At 41.0% G+C, this 22,502-nt stretch overlaps 1 protein-coding gene across 1 annotated transcript in view; it reads left to right on the top strand.

The window, feature by feature from the left end:
• The first annotated feature begins 554 nt into the window (after positions 1-554).
• The window catches only part of arhgef18b (rho/rac guanine nucleotide exchange factor (GEF) 18b), a 37,945-nt gene continuing 15,997 nt past the window's right edge, over positions 555-22,502 (top strand). The window contains exons 1-19 of the mRNA XM_079349910.1: positions 555-637; positions 4,470-4,618; positions 5,397-5,616; positions 5,761-6,013; positions 6,413-6,581; positions 6,850-6,976; positions 7,083-7,137; positions 7,632-7,676; positions 8,115-8,189; positions 9,293-9,401; positions 9,567-9,750; positions 16,075-16,142; positions 17,132-17,177; positions 18,371-18,563; positions 19,189-19,295; positions 20,977-21,117; positions 21,699-21,949; positions 22,112-22,237; positions 22,369-22,486. Coding sequence (XP_079206036.1) covers positions 562-637; positions 4,470-4,618; positions 5,397-5,616; positions 5,761-6,013; positions 6,413-6,581; positions 6,850-6,976; positions 7,083-7,137; positions 7,632-7,676; positions 8,115-8,189; positions 9,293-9,401; positions 9,567-9,750; positions 16,075-16,142; positions 17,132-17,177; positions 18,371-18,563; positions 19,189-19,295; positions 20,977-21,117; positions 21,699-21,949; positions 22,112-22,237; positions 22,369-22,486 — 2,512 coding nt within the window. The 5' untranslated portion in view covers positions 555-561. The remainder of the gene's footprint in view (positions 638-4,469; positions 4,619-5,396; positions 5,617-5,760; positions 6,014-6,412; positions 6,582-6,849; positions 6,977-7,082; positions 7,138-7,631; positions 7,677-8,114; positions 8,190-9,292; positions 9,402-9,566; positions 9,751-16,074; positions 16,143-17,131; positions 17,178-18,370; positions 18,564-19,188; positions 19,296-20,976; positions 21,118-21,698; positions 21,950-22,111; positions 22,238-22,368; positions 22,487-22,502) is intronic.

Below are 22,502 nucleotides of genomic sequence, written 5' to 3'. Positions count from 1 at the left end.
TTTAGGTGATCCAGGTGCAGCTACAACTACTGTTTGTACAGACAGGTCATTGGTTGTCTACATTTTGGTGGGACCCTCCAAAGATGACATTTATGGAGTTGTGAGAAGATATATGAAGAGGAAAAGAAATATGCCCCATATGTTTTTGCATTTTTTTTCCCTCCCTTTCCTGGACTCTGTATAGTTTATTCAAATAAAAACTTTCAGAGAGCAATAGAAGGGGATGTCTCTCTGATGGAACAGCCTACAACTCGCAGACATCTGAGAAAGAGCCCAACAGCTTTTACATCATCCAACGCTCCTCCTTTTTTCTCCCTGTCAACTTTTCTCCACCTCTTTGGCTTACTTGCTCTTTTTGTCTCTCCTCCTGAGCTGATTTCTAAATCAGCAGCCTCCTCTTTCTTGCTTTGCTCTTTCTCGACTACCCTCCCTCCGTCCCTCCTTTCCCCCGTCCTGCCCTCTCTCTTTGCCCCCCCCCCCGCCCTTTTCCTCTCGCTGGGTGCCAGAGCTCCAGTGTGAGCAAGCTCCAGTCTCAGCTGGCCCTCCTGCTGTTCTGCTGCCATGGCTGAATCTCCTCTTAACCACTCCTGGCCGTCATTCTCCAAACTCTGGATGAAGAGATGGTCGTTTAAAAGAGGTACAATATGACTTTTGACATTTTGATGATACGACATCAATGATACGATATCAGGTAGTTTGGGTCCGCTTGATGGTACAGAGGAAAGACTAAGTGGGGTATAAAGAGAAGAGCAGCTTTAGAATAGGTCATGGACTTGATGTGGCCTCGTGTTGGGAGTTTGACCTGATTTGGGTTTGTGGTGATTAGTGGTTATAATATATCAGATAAGGGCAAAACTCAGTGATTCAATTCATCATAACTCAGGTTCATTGTATAAGATGAGAGAAGAGATGTCACGTTAGATTTCTATTTAAAATAACCCTTTCAGTGTTTATTGAAAACGTGTTATATTGTGTGATAATGTTGGCTTGAGTTGTGTAACTGTGATCTCTTTTTAAAAGCCTAAATGTATTGTTTTCTTGGTATTTTCAGTGCAATGTTGGTAAGACAAGTAAGTCCAAGCAAACCTTCTTTCATGCTTCGTATTACTGTATAACGTGCAGAGAAAGTGGGTAGAAGTCTAACGTTTTGCTTCAGCAGTGGCGTCTGTGTGGCATCGTCCTTTGAAAGAGATGAATCTGTGATCAAAGAGGATCTGTGAGATGGCAGTTGTTTCGTTGTGTGTCGACCTCTGATCTAACGGTCTCTGTATTCTCTCTATTCACCTGCACATAACATCCGCCATACACAGACACAATCACTGACTCACACTAACAGTCAGTGAACACATCAGGTAATGAATTGTCATTGTGACCTTGATCTAAACATTTGTATCCCTGGGGCAAAGAAGTCAAACTTTAATTTAGATTTAGATTTCCTGTCACTTGTAACCAGCTAATACATTGGCTCAGTGTGTTTGTGTGTTTCTCTTTTTGAGAGTTGAAAGGGTTTTTTATATACTAGCTTCTCCGAGCTTTAGACTACGTTTTCTAAATCTGCATGCATTGTGTCAACTCATCATGCGTATTGTAAATAATCAACTGACCATATCTTATGATACCCAAGTTCCCCTTGTGATTGCCATGTTGCTGAGCAGATGTGTGCAGAGTACGGCAAGCTTTGTGGCGAGCACGTGTTTTCATTTCCTGTTCATGTGCCTGTCAAGAAGTCCATCAAAACACTCTTCAAAATGACTGCTACTTATTGAAGTCAGGATTCAACTAAGCCGTATTCAACCGTACTAAGATACTAATGAACATCTACATAGATTGAAAATGGTGTTTGCTTTGTTGGGATTGTTCCCCTCAATTACTTTGACATGTGTTGAGCAACTCTTAAACACTGGGGTATTTAAAAATAATTTTACTCACACAAAAGTTACTACTTTTTAACTTTGAACACCCTCCTGAGTTTAGTATAATTTAGTGCAACATTTCATTTGGTGGGACATTTGATTAAGCCCAAAATTAGAGCTGTTGTGAGGAGATTTTAACCGGTTGAATAGTGATACTCCTTTAACAGGGAACATTTTGGAAAACCTCAGAAAGAGCAGCAGGAAAGCGATCCTTTCCTCTGCCACACAGACTTGTGAACATATGATTAAGATTAAGAAAATTCTCAAAGAGCTGTGTGTAAATTGCATGAATTATTATATCGAGTGGACATAAGGAGTAATGATTTGAAAAGATTTAGGTGAGGTGTATTTTGGTGATTTATGTTTGACTATTGTCATTAGTTTTATAGCAGACCTCCCTTTGTGTGTGGAGACAAGCTGTGTGGAAAATAGCTGGTTCTGACAGTGCCAAAACCATTATGGAGACATACACACACACCTGAGCAAGCACACACACACACACACACACACACACACACACACACACACACACACACACACACACACACACACACACACAAGGATGTTTCATCCTTGTGTGATGCATTAGCAGATATGAAAGGCCAACCATAAAAGGCTACAGCGGCACTACAAAAAAGCATCAAGCAGCCCCTGCAGTGTCTTTACTGACAACTAAGTTTACACTTAACATGAGCAGTATTTGGATGCAAACAAATTCTCCCTCCAGCAGTGACACTGCCATTCCAATAATTTATTATTATGGAAAATAGATCTACAGTATGTTTGTCTTTGTGTTTATGTAAGAGCACCTCTGGCTGCACTGAAGACGAGGATTTATGTTGCTGCTTTATTGCCAGACACAGTGCAGGACTCAGAGTGTGGTCTGCCTGCATATTGTCTCAACATACATCAATACCTGAGGTCTCCTAGATAAACTTATAGGGCCTACGTCACAATGACATAACAGTATTAGCTGGAGACAAAACCAAGCTAATGTACATTTGAAGGAAACTTTGGAAAATTGCCACCAAAGAGTAGTAGGCGACATATGAGTATTAAAATGGCATCTTGTTGAAAGATTAGTTGCCAGATTAAAAGTAGTAATAACAGTAATGTCTATCTATCAACCACCACTGCCTGTCAGCAACATGTAAGATGTTGCTAACCCCAAAGCTAACAAAACAAGTGTGGCTAATTGTTTTACTGTTAAGCGTTTGGCTGTTTAATTACATTTAAACCACAACGGACACAATCATATAGTTAGGAGGACAACCACTTTCATAAATATACTGTAGGTTCACTACACAACCAACCAGTGGAGTTCCTTGTCATGATATACTTATTTAACAATGACCCAAGCCTACATAGCTACCTTCAGTTCTTCTTCCTTCAAACTTATTCCAGCAACACTCTTGGTCCGGGAGAGGAAGTGACTTCACATATTCAGAGAGAATTGTACTTTTTTACTAATGTGGAAAGCAAGCCAAAAACACTTGCTAGCTAGCGTTGGTCAATGTATCTGAAAGATTGTTTTGCCTCCAGCTAGGCCCCACCCACCAAAAATGCCACACCTTCTACTAAAAAGTGCCATTGCTATACAACAGGTAAAGAGAAGCGAACAAGTTACGCACACCGAGGAGCTCCCGTTTAAAGGATCTGTTGTCATGAGTGACGAGCCAACATGCTCCTCCTCAAGTTTAAAAGCAACAATAAGTGACATAAAAATGAGCCACACAGAATGGATGTAATAAGCGTCTCTGAATTCGAACTGTGTTTCAATTGACAACTGTTTCAAGCTTGTCTTAACCTGTTTGAAATAGCACTAGCAACAGGAGATTACCTGTGTACATTGACATTTTTGATTAGAACTTTTACCCGCTCAAAGAAACAAGAAATGACTTTCCAAGGAGATTGAATTCAGTCTTTTTGGAGCCAGGCAGGCTTAGACTAAGACCCATATTCACAGGAGACGTCCTTTATGAAATGAATCTTATGTAGTCTGTCATAGCAATGACTTTCCCTTCGCAGCTGTGACTCAAACCTATACTCCGCAGCCTTCACAGACACTTCAGCTGTGAGACACTAATACATTTGTTTTTATCTACAGGACATGACACACTTTTGACCACACACGCACCTTGTAACCAAACACTGTATTTCTTTAAGTCTATTTGAGTCATATAGGATGTTCTTATTGTACTTAGATGGATTTAGCACAGGCAAGTCCTCAGGCCACTGAAAGCTCAGTGAAGCTCTAGCTCTCATGTAGAATAAAGCTGGCTCACTGGACAGTGTGCAGTGATGACAGTGGTTTGTGGCATCATGTGAATACAGGAATCTGTCTTGGCAATGGAAATGGAAAGGAGCTTTCATTTGAGGCTGGGACAGGGGCTGTAATTGAGCTTTTCTCCCACCAAACCCCAAATCACTCAAAATGATTACTCAGGTGTTGTGCAGCTGTTAAATTCAGCCATGTCTGCCTTTCTTTTTTTTTTCCTTACGGAAAAGTTGAGTCTATTGGATTTTTGAAACTGACATGTATCTATTATCTTTCAGCATCAGAGTGCAAGCCATGCAGTCAAACCTGTGGTTCTCCAGGTAGTCAACTCAGTGTCCAACCTCTCAGTGGGACAGGGTCTACATCCTCAATATCCCCTGCCTCTATACCCGAGGATGTCTTCTTTGGTAGCAACAATGAAGACCAGGTAAAGCTCTACACGCTTGATTTAGATCATTGTCATTTCAACCTGTTTTTCGTTGTATTTTTAGGCACGCTTGTAGCATCACCAATGGTTTTTGTGCATTTATTTTTAGTTAGGTGAAGTGTAGGTGAAGTGTTTTTGTTAGGTGAACTGAAAATACATAAATAACTAGAACAGATTGCTGTATAATTTGGGTCAGTTAACAGCCATCTTCTTTTTTACAACATGCTAGATGATTTTTGTTTTAACTTCGTAAAAGGCAAATATTAGCATGCAGTATTGTTAGTTTAATTTAAGCCTGTAGGCCCTGTGACTGTTAGGATGCTAATGTTAGCATCACTTACAGAGGAGGACAGCCTAAGCATAGACTGTGGCCACTCCCATAATAACCATCACCTTCGAATCCTAAAAATTACTTTAGCTTGTGAGTTATATAAAATGTGAACCATATATGGTTTTAACAATATGGGGCATGGGTGATATGGGCCAAAGCTTATTTGTACCAGGGTCAAAACATGTTTATGTCAAGTTGGGCATTTTGACATTCTCCTCCATTGGGATTGACTCATTGAGCCAGCCTCAAGTGGCCAGAAAAGAAACTGCAGGTTTGGGTACTTTTGCAATGGTTTCTCTTTTCAGCCCAGGACAGCACTGCTTAGGTCTCACAATCCAATTTAGGAGTTACTTTTTGGGATTCAGTTTTTACTTATTTTTTTTTATTAATCCTGGAGATTACGTTTCTAGCATCTTGTTTATTGTATCCTCTTTTTTGGATTTGCAGGATGCGTGTTCAGTAGTCAGTGACTATGACTGCCCCTTTGCAGAAGAAAACAACAGTGTAGATGATCTACTGGGCCTCAGCTCTTCTCTTAAAGACTCCGAGTACTTTAAAGACCTGGAGGGAGGGATACCTGCTCCACAGTCTACTGTATCTGCAATCACTACAGAAACTCAGGGCAAAAATCTCACTGTTGGCCAAAAGGTTTCTCTAAACACAGACGGTACTGCCATCAACCAAACCATACAAACTCTTTTGACCACACATGCTCCTCAGGACAATGTATCTCCCCAGTATTTTGCACACTCTGTGGAGGAACTTCATCACAACTTTGTGGTCACTCAGCTAACTCCTAAATTATTACCAGGTTGTATCATCGACGACGGTAACTCCTCAGGCCCTGCAGTGGGACTTAGCTTGACCATTAATCTGAATGGACTGTTTGGATCAGTGGAAACAGAAAAAGGAATAATGGAATCAGAAGTGCTGAAAGACAAACCCAGTATGGATTTAGAGGGAGAGCCAGACTTTGACAGCTTTCCTATACTGGTCCGATCCATGTCAACATCTCGGAGGCACAGCTGGGGTGTCCCTGTATCCCCGATTAACCTGGGGAGAAGGTAAGGTGGATGGGTGGAAAGAACAGATAACACTCATTCTGTCAAATCATAAAAATCAACAGAATTTATATCTTCAGTTATGATTAACTCATTTCATTAAATCTGAATGTTTAACCATTTTCTTCGGCATCATTGCTCATTGTTTCACTCAATAACACAGATATGCAGAGGGTTTCCTGTAATTTAGCTTTTTAACAGCGTGTTAAATTAAACAGCCAGTCTTTACTTTAGGTTGAGAACAATTACAGGGCACCAGAATATGAAACTGAAAAAGCTGATCAAGAACAAACACAGGTCATAGCTTCTTGTTCAACAATTTGGTTTGATTACCGGACATTTGTCACTGCATGGTTAATCCTCTGCTGTGTGTTGTTATTTCTTTATTTGCTGTGTCACTAGACTGAGTTTGGACACCATGAATATGGACAGTGATGGAGAGAGAGAGGATGATGAAGAAAGAAAAAAATTTCTCTTCCAGCCCAGCCAGCAGGAGAACTACAATGACACAACATGTCCTGGAGATGAGACTGATTGTCCCAAACTGAATGTCTCTAGTCACAGAGCCAGGGTCAGTAGCATGGTATTAAAGCAACAGTGACAATATTCTTAGTTCTATGTGATATTTAAACACACTGATATAAAAGTAGAATAATGAAAAAGTAAGTATTAATTTATTTATTATATTTATTAATTCATTCATTAATAAAAGTTCTTCCTTTTAAAGGGTAAAGTATCAAACGTTGTCATTCGAGGTATAGTGCCACTGTGTGTTTTCTGGTGGAGGTAATTTAATCGAATGAGCATGCAATATTCTGTATATTCTGCAATGTTTCCAGGCAAGTGGCGTGTCTGGCAGGCATCTGTACTCACGCTCGGAGATCCTCGCCACAGACGAATGTTCCCGTGCTGCACACATCTCCCGAGTAGTCCAGACCTCCAAACAGGCCGCCAGGGCAGCAGGAGGTGGGGCAGAGTTTCTATGCTTGTAGAGCACATTATTTATGTGTTTTACACTCAGGGGGGTTTTTTTTCAAACACATTTTACCTCTTTCGTTGTTTTCTTATTCAGCAGAGGAGTTTGATCCTGAAGAAAACCTACACTCTACTGAAGGACAAAGTCATATGTAAGTATACCTACGACTTCATTTTTGAGGTCAAACAACCCTGTATAACTTTATTTTGAGAAGCTCAAGTTTAATCAGGGTTAAAAGAAACAATTCTCCTCTGGTTGGAATCAGAGTAGTTACTATATTACTATAGTTCACATGATGTTCTTTAGTTATAAATCATGTCAGCTTTCTTACTCCCATGTAAAAGAGGGGCTTTCCTTGTTCCTTCCTGACACTTCTGCTCCATGTCATACGTCTGCAACCTCCTCCTCCTTCAGTTCTCTCTCCCAGCTCCCTAGATGGCCCCTTAGTATGTGTGTCTATGTGTTATATGTGTCTGGTGATTGTGTGGACAAGACAAGGGAGGATGCGTCCCTTAATAGTGGTTTAACGTCTAGCGCCCAGCAGTCTTGCCCTCTCCTCTCCTCTCCTCTCCTCTCCTCTCCTCTCCTCTCCTCTCCTCTCCTCTCCTCTCCTCTCACTCAGCCTTGGTGTCTTGTTTGTCTCAGGCTGAAGGTACAGAAAGTTCTGCAGGAGCTAAAGCTGTACCATGGGTAAGTAAACAGAATGGAAGATGAAGCACCAAGTGTTCAGAGCAACAACAGATCCAGATAACTATGACTGCGCAGGGGAGCACTGTTTGGGTGTGTTTACACATATGTCCACGCATGATCTCGGCACGTTTGGGTGCATGTGCACTGACACAAGGTTCCCTTACTCCTGGGAAGAGACTGGGAAGCACTATAGGGTTTATTTGATTTCACCAAAAGTATTTCTTGACATCAAAATCACCTGCCATAAAACCAGCTGACTCAGTGAAAACAATCTTTTTATCAAACATAATACTCTGAAATAGGATTTATTTTTGTCAACAGTGTTCACTTGTGCTGTGAAAACATTTCCTTTTGTTTCTTTCGTTATCATTTTGGCCAGTTGTCTCTTAAAAAATGTTACGCGCTCCACAATGACATCATCTTATTGTTCCTTCACAGAGCGAAGCAGAGAAACATCAAATCAGACACCAAAGAGGCAGGAAATTTCACCTGGTATGAGTTCCTCTCTAAAGAGTAAGTCACATATATGGGACTTTGGAAGGAAGACTGCAAAAAAAAGAAAGATTGATTGATGTGATTTTATGCTTAATAGTGTGTCTTGTTTACTTGCAGAATATTGTTTTGATAACAATCTATCGGACTTGATCAAAACCAAAAGGATCAAAACATGAACCGTTTATGCAGTAATACTTTCAATTCTATTTCTACGCTTCACTTAGCTGACACTTTTATCCAAAGTAACATACCCTACATCAGAGAGTAAGAACAACAAAAGCAAATGTCAGTAAGTGCAAACAAACACAGGTGCAAACAAGCAGTGAACCGAGGCAAAGCACAACATCGACAGCGGTTCTTGAGAGCCAATCAGCATCAAAACCATTGTAAATAACTTCATTGTTATTAGTAATCATAAACCAATATCATCATCAAAATCATCAATAAAATTGAGTGTGAGGGTGTTCACGAAAGAGCTGGGTCTTTAGTTTTTTTCTTAAATGCTCAAAGAGACTCTGCAGATCAAATGGAGTTGGGAGATACTTTCCACCACCGGGGTGTGACAGAGGAGAAGCAACAATTCAGAAACTTAGGGCCTTGTTGTTACAAATGGATCAGACGCCTTTTATTGGCAGAGCAGATGAAAGGAGATAGTGTAGACCTGGATGACAGAGTTTAGGTAAAGAGTAACCATTTTTTGTTGATGTTTTGCAAGCAGCAGGGTTTTATATTTGATTTGAGCAGTAACTGGCTTTCAAAGGTAAAAACCTCATGTAATGTAATGTAACAATGCAGCTGTAACTACTTAATATAACCTGTTCCCAAAATTTTTTAGTTCTTTTGATTTGTAAATCAGATATCAAGTAAGAGAGGGAAATGATGGCCTAGCGGTTAGATTGTGTCCCATGTACGGAGGCTGTGATCCTCTAAGCGGTTGTTTGTTTGAGTTGCATGTTTGAGTCTGACCTATGGCTCCTCGTATGTATGCCTTTCCTTCTCTCTCTCTCTCCCAGTTTTTCCTAACTAATAAAATACAAAAAGACGATTTTTTTCACAAAGACAGTTATAATACAATATGCAGGAGATATAATTTGTATTTAATTTGCGGCCTCTTCAACTAGGAATGAAGAAGAGGAGGATCGTACAGAGAAGGTGGAGAAAGGAACAAAAGTGAAGAGGACTCTCAGCTCTCTGAGGAACAGAGTGACTGGTTCCTTCAATAAAGATAAGGTAAACTCATAGCAAAGAGACAAAGTGCACAATGCTGCAATAAATTCATTATATCATATAGCATGCAGCCTGAACTGCATTAGGAAGTCAGTAAACTACCTACGCAAAAGGTGTTTTTTTATGTCCTGCTTCTGACATGTTTTTGCTTTTCTTGCTTCTCTGCAGGGTAAGAACCGAGAAAAGGAACAATCTAAAGAAAAAGGGAAGGATAAGGAGAGAGAGCTCATCGAGAAAGTGTGCAACAGAAGGCGTAAAAGTCATGACTTGGTGCCGGGTGCTTTCTCCAGCTGTGCCACCTGCTCACTGTGCAGCAAGACCCTGCAGAAAAAGCATGGCCTGCAATGCATGAGTGAGTAACACCACAGTCGCAGGTGTACACACACCCATGCCTGTTCTCAGCTTAACACATGTGCACTGGTGTTCTATTTTCATACACAAACTCACATGTATTTTTACCCATGCTGCAGCATGCATGCTCGCTTAACCAATATATTCCACCTATTAACAAGGGGTGTCTGGTGTAATACACAACAGACATTTATAAATGATTTAGTAAACTAACTATTTCTTACTTCATGATTTTTTAATACACATTTTTGGCATATTCGTAACATAGCCAGGGAACAACATGTACATAAAGGGGGCTTTCTCTTACTTTCACATCATTCTGCTAAATAGAAGATGTTGTTTCAGTTCTCTTTAAGAACACATTACCACTACTGAAGCTTTACATAACCTAACTCTGTGACATTTCTACTTTTTTTCACACTGCATAATTATTATAGATCACACTTTTGCACAATTTAGCTCACTTGTTTTAATGTGTTTTGAAATAGCATCATCAGTTATTTATGTGAATCTACAGCATGTCTCATCTCTGGTCCTCTGGCTTGAAACATTCTTCACATTTCGTGTCTTTTGTGTGTTGGATAAACTCTATCACGGCAAAGTTGTTTGGAGGCAACCAAAGGCTTTTTGGTAGACCTGAACAGGATATTTCAACACCCTGCAGCTCTTTTTTTCCCCCTGCTGCCATACCACTTCATAGCAGCCTACAGGTCAGCTGATAAGCCTGCATCACTATGAAAGATGCTTTTGAGAGTAATACAGAATCCTAAACAAATCCTAAAAATTCAAAATGTAATGAGTATATAGATATCAATCATCATATATAAGTCCTGTAAGTAGGCCTACCTTTAAATGTAAATAGCCTACATGTAAAAATAATCACAAAAGCCCTTTTTTTTATTTATCATATATTAGGATTAGTTTAGTGTGTGTACCGGTACTTTTTTTTACTGATACTCTTACATGGGTTCTGTAAGAAGTTATTTTAAAGTGAAACTTGGGTATTTCCTCATGAAACAGAATGAGGAATAAAATGGTGATCTTGCTACACGTCTTGTCATTACTGTAAACTGGACTCTCATTTCTCCTATAAGCCATGAGGTCTGTTGTATTTCACATCAGCAAAACGAGTTCAAAACAAAGAACAAGGACACAGAACTGCTTTCACTGAGATGGACTATTTACAACTGTGCACAAAGCAGGTAGTTATTCAGAGCCATCACTTCAAAAGACTAGAAGAGAAATCCTGCAGTCTGGCGTCAGGGTATAATACACAATTGCTTTTATTTTAGTAGCTTATTTATTGAACAAAATTGTTCTGACATGTTTCACACAGCACACAAACATCTTATGATTCAGACAGCACCTTCTTTTGACATTATATCATAGATAGATAGATAGATAGATAGATAGATAGATAGATAGATAGATAGATAGATAGATAGATAGATAGATAGATAGATAGATAGATAGATAGATAGATAGATAGATATACTTTATTGTGGACTAACTATTGTGGCCGTTAACAGTGAACTAATTATATCATGCTTTTTGACACTTGCTATAGTACACACGTTATAGAAAACAAGTGAGTGTCCCTTTAAGTTGAACTGAGCCCTGTGCTGTGGATTCAGCCTGAGGAATGCGTCGTTTGTTCCCAGAGAGAGGAGCACAACACTAAAGTGGACAAAACCCAACATGTGGGATACTTGTTGCTATTGATCTCAATGGACGAGTTCATTCATCCAACTGACGGACAGTCTACATTATCTTTCGGACGGAGTTGGGTCGGATAAACGTGGATCTTGTTGGGAGGTAAGAGCCAGCTATGATCTGAGTCGGGATCAGGTGGATCACTCCCTCCTTGTTTCACTCAATGGACTTTTCGGGCATCCTGACCGCTAGCTTAGCAGCTAAGTGCTAACCACAGCCAACCAACAGCTTCTTGCATAGCCAATTTGTTTATGTGTGTGTGCGCGCTTGTATGAGTTTAAAAACAATGGGACCCACTCCCCAAGTTTTCTATGATATATTATGTGTTTGAAGGTGGTCCATATCCTACCACAGTCACTCTTTACGTATAGCTTGCTAACTAAACTAGCCACTCAACGCTAACTTGTTAGCACAGCCGCTTAAAAAAACAAGGTGAGTTTAATAACTTTAACTTTAATTAGCTTAGACTTGTAGTTACATCACACGGAAGTCAAACACACTCTTGTTTATTACCTTCGTGTTTGATTCTGGTGAAAACTCACCGTAATTATAGTAGTAGTAGTTTATATTGTACTGTTTGTATGAAGCTCAACAGGTGGATCATACCAGCTAACCATAGCCTCCAGCAGAGGGTTTATTTATACAAAGTCAGCTGTTCAGGTGTAGTAACCTGTGAAGATGTGCTCTCTGTTTGGACATTTAAAGGTGTTAACAGGTGACAGTATTCGCATGAAAATAGGATGTTTAACGGTCTCTAGTATAAGCTGTCCTCACAACCCGTTATTGTCGGACTCGGCTAACTAGTTTGCTATTATGCAACTCTACAGTCCTCGGTGTGTTAGATGTGTTTTTTTTTCTTCTGGGGTGTCAACTTGTCGCTTTCCTACTGCTCTGTCTTTTGACTGAGCTTCTCCCTCTCAGGGTCACATGGTGCTAATTGTGCTTGGCAGGTCTGCCTGTGCATAACAGCCCAGTGCACTGACTCTGGTCTCAGCCATCTCACCCTGTTAGCACACCACTTGTGTGTTCACGCATCACTGCTTTGCCTTCCAGCACGCCTGCATCTCTGAGTGTTTGCCCTGAACAAGATTTAAAACTGTAACAGCCTCTTCTGTGTACCTCTGTGTACCTCTCACAAGATGTGATGATGGACACAATAAAAAATGGACACATGGAAAGGTTAATACAAATATCACTTTGTGTTTCCCTGACAGTATACCTTTTTAATTATTTGGACTTTAGCTATGTCTGGCTTATCTTTCTCTATAGCTCTATTGTTGTTAGGTTGATTTAAAGTTAGGTTTAGACAGCAATCGTTGACACTTCACCGATGTGTGACGTCACTCATTACTATTTACAGTCTACCCACTGCTGCTTTCTTTGCTGGTTTTGTCGTCATCACAGTGGTAACCTAGAAGTCATTTGCATTTATGGTTCTTTGGCTAACTCACCAAACTGCACACTGCTAAATGTGATTCTTGTGTAATGGGGAAGTAACCAGTCAGCAGATGTTGGGTGTGTTACTGGTTTTGGTGGGTGTCCTGAGTGCTGACATGATAACAGAATGACTAAAAGTCATCTCACCACAGTGGCAGAGCTGCTTGATGCTCAACCACTATGTCCAGCTGATAATAAAACTGCTCAGACAGTTATGTACAGGGCAAATATCTACACTGTGTACTTTAAATCTGTTGGTTAAGACTTATTTTGGAGTTTGTCACTGGTATATTTTCACACAGATTGCTTTTCTCAAACACTAAGGTGGTCTGAGGTTACAGTGAGTCATCGCTGATAAGCTTTCTGGCATCAGTAAACAGAAAACAGCATTCTTTCTTAGGTTGAGATATTTTTATTTCTATCAAGCAAACATTCTTTTGAATGCAGTTTGAGTGTAATTACCACATTTCTAAAGATAAAGAGCATACTTTTGGGGTTGAACTGGCAGTTTGAATAGGGCTAAAGACAAAGGTTTTTTTAAGACTTTATTAGACAGTAAAGACTTTTTAAAGAACAAGGCCGGCAGAGAGACTGGGATGTTGATTTGCGAGCTGTCTGAGTCTTCATTGGTATTTAGTGGACCTGCACTTGTCCAGAATTCTACTTTTGTTGCTCTGTAGGATCCAGTTCATAGAGGAACAGGGCAGCACTGCCTTTGAAGATTATTCAGAAACCAGTTCATTATTCTTTTCCTTCAGCGCGGCCAGAAATGTTTTGTTTATTACCAGAGAAAGGGGGGATGCTAAGATATCATAAGTGATTTATTTAATCCCTATTAGTCCGACACAAACATAATTATCATCCCAACTGCCTCACGTATACCTTCAAAGAAAAAGACTTATTGTCATTGTTGACTTGGGCCCTTTTCACACTTACGAAAATCAGCTGATAAACTCTTCACACATACTTGGTACAGTATGTGTGAACACAACAGCCGCATTTTTCACTGGCACTTCACCCAGAGTTTCTCCTGCCAGCCCATTCGGTTGGACTACATGTAGCATTGGAATAAAGGCAAATACTGTCTGTTATAGTGTTGTGTAGCGGACTCTGTTGCTTCGTCCACTACTTCCTTGTTGTTGTTTTTTTTTACGTCACGTATTACCCAAGGTAATCCCTTGCCCCCTTCCCATCTGACAGGGATAGTCTCCAACTGTGAGGTGAATGTGTGAAAGGCTAGGTCAGGAGAATCTCCAAAACAGTCCTCCCGTAATTATCCGGAGTGCATTATGTGAAAACGACTTTTGTGACAGCACACAGTAGAGGAACATGCAATAGAGGCCTTTTTACAGCACGCTGTAGAGCACTTAGTGGAAGTTGCTAGTATGTTGTTCAGCACTGCAGCACCGCCTTTGTCAACATGCAGTCAGATCTGAATAATCCCCATACTCACCTGTTTGACATGGGGGCTGTAAAGGGGGCAGTGTTAGGGAGACATACTCTATCTACTTTGGTACTTTTTTTTTAACCACAATATTTCCCAGTATTGAGTGACGCCTCGATGAAGTTTGCTTTCAATAACTTCTGCTTAAGATCCGACTGCTAAACTCTCCGACCCTGTTTCCACTGAGCAGCGTCGACATGCAGACAAGCGTTTCTCATTTTAGTGTGAATATGCATTTCTGCTCTTGCGTACGTCCTCGCATGTTTTGCATCGAAGGCCATGTGTTTCTTGTCCACGTCATTCCCGGTGTTTCCTGGCAAGGTTGGGATACAACTTTGCATAGGGATATAATTAATTTGTTTAGTCCCTCAGGAAAGGCTTCTGTTGCATACCTTATACAGTATGTCGCCGGGCGGAGCGATTGTTTAGTTTTCTCTGTTGAGTAATTGAGTTGAACGTTGAGGGAAGAACTCGGTGCCAGCAGCATGTTTTTCCAAAACTCTTATCTCTGTTATTTAGGAATCTGAACAGCAGCTTGTTTTCAATACATGGAGGAAATTAAAATGTTCTTCAATGTTAGTCATTTTACTCCTACAGCTTAGTGTAGTTTTAGATAGATAGATAGATACTTTATTGATCCTGAGGGAAATTTTACTCAATGACAAAACAGGTCTAGTTTAAGTCATTAGATTTTAGTCATTCATTAAGAAAACAGTTTCTCTCTTAAATCTAATTCAGTTTTCTTCAACCTTAAACAGCTGACTGCAACATGAATATGAATGCAGCTGTAAAATTAAAGCTCGACTGATGGACAGCTGATAATATCGACCAATATTAACATATCCAGTTACTGTCACTGCGTTGGCTAGTTTTAGCGCAGACAATGTAACACTATTAAGAGATTTAAAAAAAAAAAAATATTTGTGGGCTGTATGGATTACAACAAGCGCTATGACTCGTACAAGTCTCCTTCCAGTGGAGACACCATCGTGTCTTCATCTTTTCCACAAGTGTTTAAGAACTGCAAGTGAGTGTTCAACACAATAAATGTGTGCACCTCTGCAGCTTGAACGAAGGTCTAAGAAAGATGTCAGCCGATGTACAGTGAGGAACATAAGTATTTGAACAGGAGTTATGGAGGGGTCTGAAATTTACATCGTGGGCGCATTTCCACTGTGACAGACAGAACAACAACAAAAAAATCAGGAAATGACATTGTATGATTTTTAAATAATGTATTTGAATCTCCCCTCTTCTTCTTGTATTATGAACCCATTATCATGTGTTTCCCTCTTCTTCTCCTATATAAAAAAAGCAAAACACACCATGTCATCAGAGTTTTAATAATAATCAATAATCACTTTTTGAGTCCACATTGGCTCGTCATTGTCGTGGAAAAAAAAAGTTGCCGGCGAACATTTTTCCTCTTAGAAGAGTTTGAAATGCTGCAATGCCATTGGCGAGAAGTGTTTCTTTAATGTATGATGATCATTCTTCCATGTCAGATGAATCCTTGACATGACGATAGCCCACAGCGGCACCTGAGCAAAGATTTGTGTAGAATCACAAAGTTTCTTGCTTTGAATTTGCTTTAAAGGATCGTGTGGTTGGTTTTTACATTTCAAATGGGCTTTACTCATTCACTGTTCCACCACAGTCTTTATTCCTCCCAGAAGGCCTCGACGTCTATTCCGCATCTAACACGACACTGACTCTGTTCCTGTTTTCCAGATTGTGCTGTGAACGTTCACAAGAGCTGCAAGTCTCTGCTGGGTGAATGCACCAGCGGCAAGAATAAGGTAAACACTTCACTAAGCTGTGCTCATGTGAAGCCACTCCTGTACTGTTCCTTCCATCGACTTATTATACGCACACGTCTGTGGTCAAAGTGTGGATGAGTAGAGAGTGGAAAAAAAAAAGATAGACTTCAGATAAAGGATGGATGGTTATTGTTCAGGATTGATATGGATAGCAGAGCTGTGAGCTTTAGGTTCATGTTTGATACTTGAGCTGCTTGTCTCAGGTGTGAACGAGACGAGGATCATTCATTAACTTCAGAGAGCTGACTTTTTACTTCCCTTGGAGTATCACCTCTCGACCTATCTTCTGCTGGCATGAGTTGTCGTACGTGTAAAACAGCTGACCTGATAAAACGGCCCAGAATCGTCCCTGTTTCCGTTTACAGTACAAGAACCCTGAATGTGACTCAAAGGCAGCGTGGAGGGCTCACCTGCTTCAGACAGGATTCTTTGTATTTTAAGGGGTCATGTCATACGTGTTTGGGTATTAGCATGGCATTGTGACTTTATTTTTATGTGAAAAATGCCCCTTCATCATTGGAAAGAACAAAGGATTTGCCGATGACTTTTAGATGAATGTGCTAATTTATTAAAATCGTTATACAGCTTGCTGTGTTTTCATTGTTAACAAACTTGAGGGTTCTTGAAACTGCAGCTGTTGTGACACTTTTTAAGTGCATTAAGCTTCTTTCCATCTTGCATCAAAACCTCCACATGTATCTGCTTTAGCCCCTCATTGGAGAAGCTTAAATCTAAATTTGGCAGGGAGCGCTGAGCAGGTTTTTCTCCCCGGCAAGACCAACACAAATTCTAATGAATCTGCCTGAGATAGACTTGCCTGTGAATCGAAGTGCTTAGTTGTGTGAGCAGTCAGGTCTATTAGAGAAAGAACTGAGGGGATCAGGATTTTGATTTATTTCTTGTACGTTTTCTAATCGGTTTCTTTGAAAGATTGAGAGCATGCTTTCTCTCTTTATTTCTCTTCACAGAGAGACTCTCTGCCAAGGGCTGGCTCATCAGGATCTCCTAACCTTGGTAAGCAGAACGTTCACGTGACCACAGTATCCATGGAGGAGGGGGATACATTGATTGAGTGGGGGTTAAGTCCCAATTTGTAGAATTAATAAGGTGGTTGGCTCCCTGATGGTTTTCAGAGGATTAAAAAGATAACGTGTGTGTGTGTGTGTGTGTGTGTGTGTGTGTGTGTGTGTGTGTGTGTGTGTGTGTGTGTGTGTGTGTGTGTGTGTGTGTGTGTGTGTGTGTGTGTGTGTGTGTGTGTGTGTGTGTGTGTGTGTGTGTGTGTGTGTGTGTGTGTGTGTGTGTGTGTGTGTGTGTGTGTGTGTGTGTGAGCACAGGAAATGATAAGCCATTGTTAAGGACAGTCAGGTGATTTATCTTAATCTAACTTCTAACAGTTTCCTCCTTTGTTCTTGTAGTTTCAGGTCATTTGACTCAAAAAAAACACGCGTGTATGATATATTGTTACCTCAGTACATTTTAATCAGACTTAATTGCGCCCTTAAGCAGGCTCGGTTACGTGTGATCAAACCCTCAGGAGACACAAGTGGCTGCAGTAGTGGCAGCTTAAGTTAATCTCCTTTAGCGTTTGTTATTCTCTTTTGAACAGCTGGAGTCCTTCCAGCCACACTTCTCCTCTCCTCATGCCCTTCTCTGCTCAATCAGTAGCTTGTGAGGAGGTGTTGTTGTTGTTGTTTTTGTTTTTTTAGAACTTTCTACAGGAGAAGGATCTAGAGGAGGAGGGGGGGGGGACTTATAAAAGCAGACGTTTCATTGTCTTTGCTGACTGATGCTGCAACGGACTACAGAGTATATTTGCTTTTCTTATCTTGATGCTTTGACAATGGAGCGAGCAGTTAGAGAAAGCACTAAACAAACCGTAGGGGCTTCCAGAAACTGCTACAGGATTTCGAAACAGTCCTCCTCTTCCTCAACGGGGGGCCTGTCCGCTTCTGCTAATGTTCGATTCTTGATGCACCGTGACCTAATCACCTGTCGATTTCTCCAATCTGTGCGTCAATCTAGGCGGAAAAATAACTTGGGTGGACTCGGGCGGCAGCGTCCACCTTCCACTTCATCCTCCTCCTCCTCCTCTACTCCTCAGCGGTCAAATTCTCTTTTCTCTGTGTCCTCTGCTCTTTTCTCCTCATGTCCACGCCGCATGTCCTCCAATTTCCTCCGCTCAACTGTCTCTCATATTTCCTTCCCAGCATCAAAAGAACGGGACAGAGAGCAGGAGCATTCACAGGCCCTGAATGGCCACCCAGGTTTTTTCATCACCCCAGGCATGACCATTAGTCAGTGGGGACCTTGCTCTCAGCTGACCGCCACCCATCACATCAGCTCCTCCGCGGCCACTTCCTCCAGCCTTGGCCACAGCCTCCGTAACCACAACAACTCAGGGTGAGTACAGCTTCCTTATCAGTTACCGTTTAGTCAACTTAAAGGCCCTTTTAGGGTGCAGCACACATATTTTATTTCGATTTCTTTGCAACGATTTTAGATTAAAAAGGTTTTCACCCGAATGACAGGAATCAGGGTTGAGAAGCGGGGAGAAAAACCCCCCAGCAAAAGTAGATTTCCGTCTCTTAAATCTATAACTCTGTAGATGTTTGCAGAACCTGCTTTATGTTAATGCTGGATATATTTAGTTTCTTTACTCCTCGAATGCTATTTTCTCGACGCTATCACAAGATGTGTATTTATAGATGACAGCTCAAGCAAGCTGTAAAAGCCTTTTGAAACTGAGTCTAGACGGTTCCCAGAAGTGGACTATTTTGTCTCGTGCATCTCTAAGAAAAGCGTGGAGGGAGACGGGAAGGTAGACGGAGACACGGTGGAGGTTTAAACAGGCACAGATGATAGGGAGCTATGATGGGCAACGATAAGCAGATATGAAAATGTAGCTGGCTGGCTTGAAGTTCTCTGTCCAATTTTAATTCATTGATATTCTGATCCTTTAAGTGCATGTGTTGGGTGTCAGTGTTAGCATGTATGCTACTTTGGACCTGTGGTTGTCGTCCCTCAGATCCCTCCCCGGGGACATGGATGAGACAGATGCTCTCCGCTCCAAACGCTGCAACGAAGACGCAATTTCCCTCGCTCCCTCCACCACCGAGTCCATCATCGTTGAAGGTGAGTCGACTGAGGAGGTGACAGAACTTTGAATTTGTGACAGTTCTAGTTTGGAGTGAAACAGTTTTTAAAAGAGGTGACAGAATCGACAGGAGATCAAAGTGTGACAAACTCATGTTAGGTAGTGGACCTGATTTGTTGAGTTGAGACCTCATTGGGACCGGACACATTTTTAGGGGTGTCACAGTAGATTATAGAGGGGGAAAAAATAAAATCAAACCAAAGATATACAAAAAAACCCTCTTTTCATCTGTTGTCTCCCTCTCTATCTGCAGTTTTGAAACGGGTATCAAAAAGTAATAATTTTATTTTTAAGGGCATCTAAAATATTTTGTTGTTTTACATGAAGAACTCCACGAAGCACAAAAAGAATATTTCAATGTCTCAGGAAAATGTGCAAATATTTCACACAGAAACGATCCAGTCCGTGATAATCAGGAAAAAAAGCCCTCTGCTTTGATGAACAGGATGAAGCGTGTGTTTTAGAGAGAGACACCTGTGTTCTGTTGTTTTTGCTGTCCTTCATCAAAGAGTCAACTTTACGTCAGTTACGTACTTCCAAACATGCAGACCGTCCGGAGTTCAGGCATTATTTCAGGGATGACTTTCCCCATAAACTGCAAACATTACTGAGCATATCTGAGCGACAAGTTGGAAAATTGCCGTCTGAACTTGGTGCGCTCAGTTTACCATACTTTGCGCAGTTGGTAACACAGCGGGTAAGACCGTGTTTGTCATTGTTTGGTAGAGTTGCACAAAGTTAGCTTACTGCATCTGAGTCTCCAGCAGGTGGAGCTTGGCTTTAGAAAGCTGTGAATGCATGATGCATGTTTGTCCATCCGTCCCTGAAGTTTTGTGCACACTCTGTTATGTCGCACAGACACAACAGCAGGGAGGCGGAGTTCGAGCTCCTTCTTCTCTGAGCTGGAGTCTTGATTGGCGGCCTGACTGTTGTAGCGTATTCTTTGTTTGTAGTGTCAGACGGGTGTGGGTTTTAGACCAGTGGGCAATTTAGATGATATACTCTCATGGGCTGGATATAATTGACTTTGACTATTACAACTGTGATCTAAATGTGTTCCTGAGTGCACAGTGATAGTTTGTCTGCAGGGTGTTTGTCTTTATATCCAGGGAGGTGAGAGTGTGCAGTGTGTTTAGTGAAGTCAGAGGTGACCTCACCCTCTCTCATTACGCCTCTGTGTGTGGGAGAGAAAGATGCAGGCTAACATGATACTAGCAAGCCACTTACAAAAAGTAAATGCGCCAGATTTCCCAGTTCTGTTACTAACTGTTTTTTGTCAGTCTGAAAGGAGCACACTTAGTTCATATCCACTTCTGTATTTATTGATTCATCATGATCTGCCCTGCCAAACGTCAGCAGTGAACTTGGCTGGTTCTCAATAAGTTATTAGTGACTTCTCTAACAAGCAAGTTGTTATTGATCATTTATGAGTAACCCCGAAACTTTTTTTTAATGCTTAATTTGTGTAAAGACTTGGTTTGCTTGTTCTTTTCAGGATGTGTGTCCTCACCTTAAAGTCTGTCTATAAACTTAAACACTGTTCCCAAATATTTAGAAATCTTATACCAATCTAGTTATACTACAGAGAGTGTTCACTTTGAACATCTCGTCTCTCATGTGTTTTATCATGCTGAAAGTCATCCCAGCTTCTCTCCTCAGATGCTCACTATGCAGCAGTGCGGGCCGATCTGGAGTGTGACGCTCAGGACCTGGAAGCAGAGTCATGGAGTTTGGCAGTCGACCAGCAGTATATAAAGAACCACTCTAAAGAAATGGTGAAGAGACAGGATGTGATATATGGTAAGTTTAAGGCACACCGTCCCTGTCCAGTCAATTAGTAAGACGTCTCATGGATTGATTGATTGATTGATTGATGAATAGCTTATTGATCAGATCATTTTTGTGAACTGTGAACAATGCAACACACATTAGCAAGAGACAAAATAGAAAATAAAATAAGATTTTAAAAGTGTACTCAATTGATGTCGCATTTCTTTTGTATGACAGATAGTTTCACAGTAATCTTGTCTCATATTTTATTTGAAATGGTACAAAAACAGAGAGATCTAATTCTGTGTTTCACACTCAAGCCCTAAAGGATGCTGGTTCAAGTGACATCACTCAAGGTTTTATATTTATGTTGCACAGCTTCCTCTGGAGCCACTCTGTATGACTGTTTTGTCTATGCAAGTTCTTCTTTAGTTGTAGATGTTTTTAAGGAGCATTTATGTATGTATGAACTAGAAGTGATAAGTGGACACCTGCTATGAATGCTTTGGATGCATAAAACACCTGCTTTGTGTCCATTCCCCTAAATACATTATCATTGTCTGTATATTAAACAGAAAAGCTTAACTGTTTTACTTAATATCATTATGCAGAGCTGATGCAAACGGAGATGCACCATGTGCGAACGCTGAAGATCATGCTGCGTGTCTACTTCCGGGAGTTAAAGGACAACCTCCACATGGACTCGGGGAGGCTGGAGTGTCTGTTTCCCCGCCTGGAAAACCTCCTTGACCTTCACACACACTTCCTGTCTCGTCTCAAAGAGCGGCAGCGAGAAAACCTTGTATCGCCTACCGAGAGAAACTACGCTATCAGCAGAGTAGCAGACATTCTGATCGCACAGGTAAAGAGGAGACAGATGGAAGGTCCATCAAAATCACTTAGGGTGCGTTCACACCTAAGACAGTTTGGTCCGCTTGAAGTAGTTTGTTTGCTTTGGGGCGGTGTGAACGCTCAAACGAACTCTGGTGCAAAACGCAGAGATGACATTTCCTTTGTTCCTCAGTTCTCAGGTGAAATAGGGGAACGGATGAAGGATGGTTATGGAGATTTCTGCAGTCACCACACAGAGGCTGTCAGCTACTACAAAGAACAGCTACAAAACAACAAAAAGTTCCAAAACATCATACGGGTAGGCCACATGAGCAGGCTTCTTCTTTGTTTGTGTCGGATTTATCCTCACTATCTGTGCACATTAAATCCATGTTGAGTCTGAGGGATATTAAAATAGTGTCTCTCTTTTGTTTTGTTTTTTTTCTTCAGAAAATTAACAACCTGTCCATTGTGCGGAGGTTAGGAGTAACCGAATGTATTCTATTGGTGACACAACGCATAACGAAGTATCCAGTACTAGTGGAGCGTATTCTTCACAACACTGAAGGTGAAGTTTTTCTCAG

Source organism: Symphodus melops, assembly GCF_947650265.1.
Source record: "Symphodus melops genome assembly, chromosome: 8".
NCBI classification, from domain to species: domain Eukaryota; kingdom Metazoa; phylum Chordata; class Actinopteri; order Labriformes; family Labridae; genus Symphodus; species Symphodus melops.
The sequence above is the reverse complement of the archived record's forward strand: the minus strand, read 5'-3'. Positions and strand labels throughout refer to the sequence as shown.